This window comes from Salminus brasiliensis, chromosome 13 (assembly GCF_030463535.1).
Source record: "Salminus brasiliensis chromosome 13, fSalBra1.hap2, whole genome shotgun sequence".
NCBI classification, from domain to species: domain Eukaryota; kingdom Metazoa; phylum Chordata; class Actinopteri; order Characiformes; family Bryconidae; genus Salminus; species Salminus brasiliensis.
Genome location: NC_132890.1, coordinates 8,961,288 through 8,973,212, shown reverse-complemented (window position 1 = coordinate 8,973,212; position 11,925 = coordinate 8,961,288). Strand labels below are relative to the sequence as shown.

The 11,925-nt window shown below is 40.2% G+C and overlaps 1 protein-coding gene across 1 annotated transcript; it reads right to left on the bottom strand.

Annotated features, from left to right (window-relative positions):
- Positions 1–627: 627 nt before the first annotated feature.
- alx1 (ALX homeobox 1) lies at positions 628–9,075 on the bottom strand. The gene is made up of 4 exons (XM_072695501.1): positions 8,841–9,075; positions 6,832–7,088; positions 2,726–2,854; positions 628–1,328 (listed from the first exon to the last, which is right to left on the bottom strand). Exons 1-4 carry the CDS (start codon positions 9,073–9,075, stop codon positions 990–992), a joined length of 960 nt encoding a protein of 319 aa, XP_072551602.1. The 3' UTR covers positions 628–989.
- Between the last annotated feature and the right edge of the window lie 2,850 nt (positions 9,076–11,925).

Below are 11,925 nucleotides of genomic sequence, written 5' to 3'. Positions count from 1 at the left end.
TTGCAGGAAGTACCATTTCTTTGCCAAACGTTTATATTTCTCATAGGGTATTTGCTCACTTACTTTCATTTACAACACTGAAATTTGATGAGGTGTTCCGACTCTAATTATAGACTAATATCTTAAAATAGACTAAAACACAAGAGTGTGGAACTGTCAACTACAGAGCATGAAGACAAGAGGTGTTACTCTCTAGATCACCTCACAATTAGAATCAATGAAGAAATGGCATAAGCTTCCTTTTTACTAAAACTCTAAACAACTCATTAAAATCTGAAACATTTCAATTGAAATATTTCCATAAAAACAGTGTTTTTTAATGTAATGTTTTGATTTAGATTTTTTCCACCAAATGAAATTTATATTGGCTAAAAACATTTATTTTAACACAATTCAGTACAGAATATTTGTTGTTTTAGAAATGTGGAATAACTGACGAATCAGAATAATTGGCTAATCACCAATTGAATGAAATAATTTTTATTCAAATAATGTTACCACAGAGGACGAAGTGTTCCTCCGATCGTGGCAGAGTTCAGGCCAGCCACTGTTCTGAGTCGTACACAGCTTTGCTTCAAAGCACACAGACAACATGTTAGTACGTCAGCGACATCACCTTTGCTCCAAGTCCTGAGAACAGAATGCTGTTAATCTCCTAAAGCTCCCCGTGCCACTGTTTTCACATCACCATAAGTGCATCAGAAATAATAAGGCACACTATTGCTTTGTCAAGCGTTCCTACAGAGAGACTCCTTCATGATCTATGGCCAACTCCCACCTCCCAGTATGTCGACGTGTGAAGGAACGATACAACGGTGCTGTCTGCAGTTCTGAGGATCTTCAAAGGAATCACCATCCTTTTAGTCAGTGAAAAGTTCAAGAGCAGGGACTCCGTCTTATTTAATGTAACGTCCATATCTGCATCCCTAGCAATGCTTTAAAGGTACTCTTTTTAATACTGCTATGAATAAGAGTCTGAGAGAGTGTGCTCACATAGCCCAGGAGATGTTGGCCGTGTGCTCCTTGGCCTTCATCCTCAGGACGGCGATGCTGGAGGACCGCCGCTCAAATTCAGGCTTGCTCTCAAAGGCTGCGTGGCCATTGGGCGCTGGAGCCAAGAGTGAATCAGCGAAGAAGTTGTTGAGGGAAACGTGATTGACGCCAAACTGGTTCTGCTGGTGGTTGGGGAAGCCCACGTAGCTGTGCTCGGGGGCTCGTGGGGAGTGGGGGTACGGGGAGGGCACGCAAGGAGGGGAACCTCGCGGGATCATGCAGGACGACACCATGGAGCCGCCGGGGGACGGAGCCGTCCACAGGTTGTTGGGAATCTGTGCAGTGCGAGAAAAGAAGGAATGTTTCAAAATCAAAGCTTTTCTTTTCTACTCTACTGTTAGAACGCAAAGGTTTGTTTTGCGTATTAATTAATTTGTTAATTTATCAGCATTTTTCACACCTATTTTCCATCCTCTCTTGATCCTTGAGAATGAAACTCGAGACTGTAGAGTTATTATTGTGCCATTAGCCCTTTAACACTCCAAGGCTTATTACACACTAAGGTGTATTATCAGTAACTACAGGGACTTCTGTACAAACTGGATGGGCTATAGCTGGACTATCAGGGGTTAAGTACACTGGAGTAGGTTGGACTCCAGTCTCAAGTGTGTGAGCAAATGGCATGGTTTGAGTTTGGATTTCAGATTTCAATAATACGGGCCCTTTTAAGCCCCAGCTAGTGCAATATGTGCTTCCCAATGTAACACTGGAACTCCAGCCTTTTGAGCATCCAAAGAAATGACTACACAGAATCCGATACGCCAGGACGGTCTAAAACTACATACTAAAGCTGGGGCTACAACAGTCTGCAGAGAAAGTCAGAATAAAATCATCAGGACTATCATAGCGCAACGTGTCGGAGATTATTCATCAGTCATGATTGCAGAGAGATCTAGGCTGCTCTAGAGAGCCCAGTCAGTTGCATGACATTGGCTGCACACACTATTCTCTGTGTATCAGATATGACCTCAGTCTTAAGTAAAATAATGATGGTCTCATCCAGCGCTAGAAATAAGTCCAGCTCTTAGATGGTCCAGATGTTCTCCGTGGTGCAGAGATCCTGCAGCTGTTGCGGTTCTTACTGCCTCTATTGTTTTCTCAGGAGCTGATTAGAGAATGCAAGTGTAGAATTTTTAGAAACGGTCTATATCCTACAAAACAGCGGAGACGTACACTGGCCATCAAAAGTTTGGGGGCACTTTGCTCTTGTTTGAGATGTTCTGATTAATACAGTATATAATTTCCTGTTTTACTGGAAGGAAAAGGTTTGCAGGGGCTTTGTTAACATAGGACAGTGTTAACAGCACCCAGCTTCACGTTTCCTGGTATGAAGAGCACATTTTGTCTGAACAGTAAATCCACAGACATCTGAAAGGTTTGGACGCTGACATCAGAATGATAGAGTAGCACATGGTTTTATTCTTAAGGCAGTACTTTTAACAGCGTGTAGCTAGGGTTTTTACCAAGAATACTGACAAGACAGCCTTGTTTTCATTTCTTTTAAAGCCGGAAGGTGTCTCCAAACATTTAAAAATGACCACTGTAGCTACATGATATTTCACATATGCACAGCTGGCCTCTGACTGGCCTGCTTTTGACCTGCAGGCTGTATTAAGTCGCCAACAAGCCATTACAGCTATCACTGTAGGCTCAGTTATAGCAGCTGTCTCACCTGTGAGTAGGTGTCTGTCCTGGGTAAGGCTGTGAGCTCGTATGTGTTGCTGTAAGGGCCTTTGGGCTGCTGCAGGTGTCCGTATCGCTCCCGCTTCCTCCACTTAGCCCTGCGGTTCTGGAACCAAACCTACCCATCAGAGTTCAAGAAGACATCCGTCACCATCCAACCTCCCAGTCATTACACAGTTACAGTGCCAGCTAGCTTTGCCTTAGCATGCCTTAAATCCCTAAATTCCCTGTAAAACCCCTGAATCTGCTAGAATGAATCTACATCTGAATTAAAAAGAGAAAAATAAAGAAAAGAGGAGAAAGCAACAGTGCTCCATTTATCACAACACATCAGTAAAATCCAGCCTGACAGGAAAATTCAGTTCATTCATGTTCATTTAGGATGTTTTTAGAAGATTTCAAACACATAAAAGTATTGGAAGATGGATTTATTAAGATTAAAGACACTGGGGCGTTTATTACTGGCCTGTATTTAACGTTTTTTAGGATAAACGTTTAACAGCTGTTTTAATGCCACAGTTCTTACAATATATTAAATGGATTTTAAGTGTTTAAAGAAGACAAAGATGTGTTTTAAATGTGTTAAATGTGTTTAAATAAGCTGTGAATGTGTTTAACATTAGCAAGGAAGTAAAAAATTCACATAAAAACAAACAAACGATATCATGTAACCCTAAATAAAATGCATTTTATTTTGAGGCGATAAAGTCCATATATTCCGACACTACACAGTAAAATCACCAGTTTTAACATGTAAAGAATTTAATTAATAAACGAGTTGATTGTAGGATAAAACTACTGTGTAGAACATACACTGTATACAGTTTTATGAACAGGCGTGGATATGCCTGGTCAATACTTCCCAAGCCTAATTACTGTTCGGTAGCTTAAGTTGAGATATTATTTATTATTTATTATTTATTTAATAAATAATTGTGTGTAAAAGTAATGGTGTACTTTAGTAAGTAATTAAATTGTGCTTTAAATCCTGCAGAACGTTTTTTTTCAGATGTTTTTTCAGAAGTTTATTTACTATATTTCAGTAGAAAATATCAATAAAAGAGCCATTTGACCAGGATGCCCAAACGTTGTGTGTCTGTTTGCTGAGTCTGTGTATGCCCACTTACAGCCTTATAAAGAGCATGTGTGTGTTCAGGGTCACACACACTCGTGTTGTTCACTGTAAATAACACGTTGGGTCATTTAACTCTAAGGGTGTTTTCCCCCCTAATTCTCTTGAATTATCACTGTATATATATTGTGCTCAGTGTCGATATCTAGAGCCTTACTGTTCTAGATATTGATACATTTAACATTGCAGTATTTACACTGAGTTCACTGTGTGTTCAGTGTGTTTGAAAATGTGAAGAGAAATTAAGCTGAAATTAAGTTCTGTGAGTGTGTTAAACAGGGTAAATGTGTGTGAGAGTGTGTGTTAAACAGGGTAAATGTGTGTGTGTGTGTGTGTGTGTGTGTGTGTTAAACGGGGTAAATGTGTGTGAGTGTGTGTGTTAACTGGGGTAAATGTGTGTGTGAGTGTGTGTTAAACGGAGTAAATGTGTGTGTGTGTGTGTTAAACAGAGTAAATGTGTGTGAGAGTGTGTGTTAAACAGAGTAAATGTGTGTGTGTGTGTGTGTGTGTGTTAAACGGGGTAAATGTGTGTGAGAGTGTGTGTTAAACGGGGTAAATGTGTGTGAGAGTGTGTGTTAAACAGGAAAAATGTGTGTGTGAGTGTGTGTTAAACGGGGGAAATGTGTGTGTGAGTGTGTGTTAAACGGGGGAAATGTGTGTGTTAAACGGGGTAAATGTGTGTGAGAGTGTGTGTTAAACGGGGGAAATGTGTGTGTGAGTGTGTGTTAAACGGGGGAAATGTGTGTGTGAGTGTGTGTTAAACGGGGTAAATGTGTGTGAGAGTGTGTTAAACGGGAAAAATGTGTGTGAGAGTGTGTGTTAAACGGGAAAAATGTGTGTGAGAGTGTGTGTTAAACAGGGTAAATGTGTGTGTGAGTGTGTGTTAAACGGGGGAAATGTGTGTGTGAGTGTGTGTTAAACGGGGGAAATGTGTGTGTGAGAGTGTGTTAAACAGAGTTAATGTGTGAGTGTGTGTTAAACGGGAAAAATGTGTGTGAGTGTGTGTTAAACAGAGTAAATGTGTGTGAGAGTGTGTGTTAAACAGAGTAAATGTGTGTGTGTGTGTGTGTGTGTTAAATGGGGTAAATGTGTGTGAGAGTGTGTGTAAAACGTGAAAAATGTGTGTGTGTGTGTGTTAAACGGGGTAAATGTGTGTGAAAGTGTGTGTTAAAGGGGGTAAATGTGTGTGAGAGTGTGTGTTAAATGGGGTAAATGTGTGTGTGTGTTAAAGGGGGTAAATGTGTGTGAGAGTGTGTGTTAAACGGGGGAAATGTGTGTGTGTGTGTTAAACAGGAGAAATATGTGTGTGTGTGTGTGTGTTAAACGGGGTAAATGTGTGTGTGTGTGTGTGTGTGTGTGTGTTAAATGGGGTAAATGTGTGTGAGAGTGTGTGTAAAACGTGAAAAATGTGTGTGTGTGTGTGTTAAACGGGGTAAATGTGTGTGAAAGTGTGTGTTAAAGGGGGTAAATGTGTGTGAGAGTGTGTGTTAAATGGGGTAAATGTGTGTGTGTGTTAAAGGGGGTAAATGTGTGTGAGAGTGTGTGTTAAACGGGGGAAATGTGTGTGTGTGTGTTAAACGGGAGAAATATGTGTGTGTGTGTGTGTTAAACGGGGTAAATGTGTGTGTGAGTGTGTGTTAAACAGAGTAAATGTGTGTGTGTGTGTTAAACGTGGTAAATGTGTGTGATAGTGTGTGTTAAACGGGGTAAATGTGTGTGAGAGTGTGTGTTAAACAGGAAAAATGTGTGTGTGAGTGTGTGTTAAACGGGGGAAATGTGTGTGTGAGTGTGTGTTAAACGGGGGAAATGTGTGTGTTAAACGGGGTAAATGTGTGTGAGAGTGTGTGTTAAACGGGGGAAATGTGTGTGTGAGTGTGTGTTAAACGGGGGAAATGTGTGTGTGAGTGTGTGTTAAACGGGGTAAATGTGTGTGAGAGTGTGTTAAACAGAGTTAATGTGTGAGTGTGTGTTAAACGGGAAAAATGTGTGTGAGAGTGTGTGTTAAACAGGGTAAATGTGTGTGTGAGTGTGTGTTAAACGGGGGAAATGTGTGTGTGAGTGTGTGTTAAACGGGGGAAATGTGTGTGTGAGAGTGTGTTAAACAGAGTTAATGTGTGAGTGTGTGTTAAACGGGAAAAATGTGTGTGAGTGTGTGTTAAACAGAGTAAATGTGTGTGAGAGTGTGTGTTAAACAGAGTAAATGTGTGTGTGTGTGTGTGTGTGTTAAATGGGGTAAATGTGTGTGAGAGTGTGTGTAAAACGTGAAAAATGTGTGTGTGTGTGTGTTAAACGGGGTAAATGTGTGTGAAAGTGTGTGTTAAAGGGGGTAAATGTGTGTGAGAGTGTGTGTTAAATGGGGTAAATGTGTGTGTGTGTTAAAGGGGGTAAATGTGTGTGAGAGTGTGTGTTAAACGGGGGAAATGTGTGTGTGTGTGTTAAACAGGAGAAATATGTGTGTGTGTGTGTGTGTTAAACGGGGTAAATGTGTGTGTGTGTGTGTGTGTGTGTGTTAAATGGGGTAAATGTGTGTGAGAGTGTGTGTAAAACGTGAAAAATGTGTGTGTGTGTGTGTTAAACGGGGTAAATGTGTGTGTGAGTGTGTGTTAAACAGAGTAAATGTGTGTGTGTGTGTTAAACGTGGTAAATGTGTGTGATAGTGTGTGTTAAATGGGGTAAATGTGTGTGTGTGTGTTAAACGGGGGAAATATGTGTGTGTGTGTGTGTGTGTTAAACGGGGTAAATGTGTGTGTGTGTGTTAAACGGGGGAAATATGTGTGTGTGTGAGTGTGTGTTAAACAGAGTAAATGTGTGTGTGTGTGTTAAACGTGGTAAATGTGTGTGATAGTGTGTGTTAAATGGGGTAAATGTGTGTGTGTGTGTGTTAAACGGGGTAAGTGTGTGTGTGTGTGTGTGTGTGTGTGTTAAACATGGTGTGTTAATAAGCAGCAGCAGTCGTATCTGACCTGCACTCTGGCCTCGGTCAGTTCTGTCCTCATGGCCAGCTGTTCTCTCACGTACACATCTGGGTAGTGTGTTTTCTGGAAGACCTTCTCGAGCTCCTCGAGCTGCGCGCTCGTGAAGGTGGTCCGGTGACGCCGCTTTTTGCTGCTGGTCACGTTACTGTCCGCTTTCTCCGCCAGCTCGTCCACGTCGCTGCGCTCGCGGCTCTCGGTGGCGCGCGCGCTCTCTTCCTCGGCCTCTGGCGCGCGGTACGCAGGATCTGCGCAGAGACACGAGCCTTTTCAGATCACAGAAACCGGCACGATGAACACACCGACAGCGGGGTACCCCCGTGTCCAGCATACTGAGGGGGTCTGCCGCTGCACCGGTGTCTTAATATGTAGTTATTATCACTTATTAATCCTAGTTATGAAGCTAAACATCTGAATTCATTTGAAGATAAGAGGAGCTCAGGTAGTGAATTTACACCAACAGAAAATAATTAATAAAAAAATTATAATTTTTTACATTTTCTAATCGTTAAAAATAAAAATATATATTATCAGAACAATATATTCATTAGTTTATATATTTATAATTAATTTACTATTTATTTTGGCCAGTCTTTAGATTTAGATTTTAGATCAAATCTACACAATTATTTAGATCATTTAATAGCTTACATTTCAGAAATTAATATTTCTGGAGTTTAATAAAAATCAGTAAACCTCTGTAACCCCACGCTGATGCCCACAGTCAGCTCTCTTTATTAGCCTAATGTAAGAGATCAGGTCTGGAATATAAACGGCGCCGTATTCACATGCAGGCTCTCAGGAAGGCCTCTTAACTCATGACACAGTAAAATCTCCAGCATTAAGCTCTTACAGGGCTCATTTGGGCCCAGGTGGATCTATGAAGACGGTGTAATTCAACTCTGGTGTTTATTCACCTTCACTGAGGATTTTACTGCAATATATTACAAACCAGCTGAGGCCAAAAGTAACACGAGCGCTGAGGAAGGCCTTATATACTTGTAGTCTATATGCCTACAATATCTATAACAGGCAGAACACAGACTATATATATATATTTATAATGTAATTAGACTGTAGTCTGTGATTCAGTGGTTAGTGGTTTAAAAGTGAAGGTTGTGCACACTATAATAAAAGCATGTAGAGTGTGTGTTTAAACCCTGTAGCCTGCAGCAGAGTGATAGACTATATAATCATAGTCTATCATTTAGTTAGACTATAATAAAGTAATTAACTATAAGGTTATTAACTATAGCTCTTGTAGGCTAGAATATAAATATATGAATACATTTTTCAGTGAAAGAAAAATATAGGCCTAGTATTAATTCTGGTCTGTTATTAAATATATATATATATATATATATATATATATATATATATATATATATATATATATATATATATATAATATAAAATATATAGCCTTTAATGTCTAAAATATATATAGACTATGGAGTACCATCATATGCTACACATTGCTACATTTACGTACTCTAGAAAATTTAGACTGTATTTTATTATATATTGTAAAATATATATATATATATATAAAATAATATAAAATATATAGCCTTTAATGTCTAAAATATATATAGACTATGGAGTACCATCATATGCTACACATTGCTACATTTACGTGCTCTAGAAAATCTAGACTGTATTTTAATATATATTGTAAAATATATATATATGCATATATATTTGTATTATATCAAATCAATTACAGCACGCCATATATATATATATATATATATATATATATATATATATATATATATATATATATATATATATATTACAATTAAAAGACTGTAATTGAACAAAAGAACTATATAAATCTATAAATACAGTATAATATTAATAGATAGATTAATATAGACTACATGTTCATTACCTACAACAGACCTAAAGACTGCAGTGAAATGACAGTGGAATGACAGGCTCTCAGCTTCTCACCCATGTACTCCAGCCTATATGTTTAAACCCGGACACACACTCACTGCTCTGGTTGTCACACGGCGAGGCCCTGTCCATTCTGCTGTGCTGCTCGCTGTTCTGGAGGCTGTAGGAGTGGGAGTGCACACACTTGGGTGAAGTCTTGTCGTAGTACTGCACGCTCTCCAAACTCTCCATCACCTGCTCCAGAGTGCTGCCCGCGCCCATGTAGTACTCGCCGCCCTTAATCGCTTCACTCTTCATGGGGAACTTGTCCGTCATGTATTCCATCATCATCATCGTCCGCTGACCCCGTCTCTCACTCTCTCTCTCTCTCTCTCTCCGTCTCCCTCACTAGCTCTCTCACTAGCTCTCTCTCTCTCCAGGCTCCTCAAAGCTCACCATAGGTGTCTGGCTCGTTCGCAGTGCTTGGGCCCGCTGATTTGCGCACGCGGTTCATTAGTCTTGTCTTAAAGGGACCTTTAGGGGCTCTCTCTTTATACGTCCGAGCAAGGGGGGCTCCCAGACAGCCTCCCAGCTCCTGAATATGGAGGAGACAAACTCCACCCATGGGCTACAGACACGCTCAGCAAACTCCAGCAGTCATCAGCAGAGAATGGAGATCAGCACACCTCCCTCTCTTGCCCTGTTCGGACACTTTCAGGAGGGACTCAGGTCACTTTGTTTAAGCCGTGCTTGTGGATGACTTCAGGAAAGTCTTCTCAAAGAACTGAGAGCACCTGAAGCTTCCACAGATTTAATCTTTTATTTTTAATAAATAAAAATGAGGTTTATTCAAAATAACAATAAAACTATAATCTTTATTTCTTAATACTATTATTATTATTATTATTATTATTGCCTTTGTCATTGATTTGATTAAATTGTTATATTTTATATTTTTCGTAGTTATTATTAGTATTAATAGAGTTGTTAAACACGCTTAAATTCGCAAGATAGTAAAATGTAAAAAGTAAAAAGTTGCACGTGATTTTATACCTTTTTCATTTTGTTTTAATATTTATATTACCGTTTTTAATTTTTATGGCATTGTAATAAACATACAGTTTCTTTAGCTAAGATTGATTCGTGACTCTTAATAATTAATGAATATTTGTAAAACTCATTTTACTCCAATAAATCAGTTTATTAAAAGTGAAAACGCGATTATTGCGTTTATATAAAGAAACAACTTCCCGACGATAAAATTAAAAATCACTCGTTTTTTTGTGTTTTTTTTACAAAAGCTTTAGTTTTTAAATACTTCTTAATATTATAATAAATATATTGTAAAATACATTGTTGAGGCGTTAAGACTGAACGGCGGTTTTTCTCGGAATAAAAGATGTGGGACCTCTGTGGTTTTATCTGGTTTTGGTAAATAACGTATTTATTTATTTATTTATTTAATTTGACGAATTAAAGCTTTTTATTGGAATAAAATCGCAGCACAGTTTTGTTATTAACCAACAGTCTGAATGAAGTCCAGTCTGTCGGACACAGACACGCTGTTAACGGAAAGTGAGGCGCTGTAGGAAGTGGTTGGAGGTAGGAAAGTGGTTGGAGGTAGGAAAGTGGTTGGAGGTAGGAAAGTGGTTAGAGGTAGGAAAGTGGCTGGAGGTAGGAAAGTGGTTAAAGGTAGGAAAGTGGTTGGAGGTAGGAAAGTGGTTAGAGGTAGGAAAGTGGTTGGAGGTAGGAAAGTGGTTGGAGGTAGGAAAGTGGTTGGAGGTAGGAAAGTGGTTAGAGGTAGGAAAGTGGTTGGAGGTAGGAAAGTGGTTAGAGGTAGGAAAGTGGCTGGAGGTAGGAAAGTGGTTAAAGGTAGGAAAGTGGTTGGAGGTAGGAAAGTGGTTAGAGGTAGGAAAGTGGTTGGAGGTAGGAAAGTGGTTGGAGGTAGGAAAGTGGTTAGAGGTAGGAAAGTGGTTGGAGGTAGGAAAGTGGTTGGAGGTAGGAAAGTGGTTAGAGGTAGGAAAGTGGTTGGAGGTAGGAAAGTGGTTAGAGGTAGGAAAGTGGTTGGAGGTAGGAAAGTGGTTAAAGGTAGGAAAGTGGTTGGAGGTTGGAAAGTGGTTAAAGGTAGGAAAGTGGTTAGAGGTAGGAAAGTGGTTGGAGGTAGGAAAGTGGTTAGAGGTAGGAAAGTGGTTAGAGGTAGGAAAGTGGTTGGAGGTAGGAAAGTGGTTGAAGGTAGGAAAGTGGTTGGAGGTAGGAAAGTGGTTGGAGGTAGGAAGTGGTTGGAGGTAGAAAAGTGGTTAGAGGTAGGAAAGTGGTTAGAGGTAGGAAAGTGGTTGGAGGTATGAAAGTGGTTGGAGGTAGGAAGTGGTTGGAGGTAGGAAGTGGTTGGAGGTAGGAAAGTAGTTAGAGGTAGGAAAGTGGTTAGAGGTAGGAAAGTGGTTGGAGGTAGGAAAGTGGTTGGAGGTAGGAAAGTGGTTAAAGGTAGGAAAGTGGTTGGAGGTTGGAAAGTGGTTAAAGGTAGGAAAGTGGTTAGAGGTAGGAAAGTGGTTGGAGGTAGGAAAGTGGTTAGAGGTAGGAAAGTGGTTGGAGGTAGGAAAGTGGTTGAAGGTAGGAAAGTGGTTAGAGGTAGGAAAGTGGTTGGAGGTAGGAAGTGGTTGGAGGTAGGAAGTGGTTAGAGGTAGGAAAGTGGTTGGAGGTAGGAAAGTGGTTAGAGGTAGGAAAGTGGTTGGAGGTAGGAAGTGGTTGGAGGTAGGAAGTGGTTAGAGGTAGGAAAGTGGTTGGAGGTAGGAAAGTGGTTGGAGGTAGGAAAGTGGTTGAAGGTAGGAAAGTGGTTAGAGGTAGGAAAGTGGTTGGAGGTAGGAAAGTGGTTGGAGGTAGGAAAGTGGTTGAAGGTAGGAAAGTGGTTGGAGGTAGGAAAGTGGTTGGAGGTAGGAAGTGGTTGGAGGTAGAAAAGTGGTTAGAGGTAGGAAAGTGGTTGGAGGTAGGAAAGTGGTTAGAGGTTGGAAAGTGGTTGGAGGTATGAAAGTGGTTGGAGGTAGGAAGTGGTTGGAGGTAGGAAGTGGTTGGAGGTAGGAAAGTGGTTAGAGGTAGGAAAGTGGTTGGAGGTAGGAAAGTGGTTGGAGGTAGGAAAGTGGTTAGAGGTAGGAAAGTGGTTGGAGGTAGGAAAGTGGTTGGAGGTAGGAAAGTGGTTAAAGGTAGGAAAGT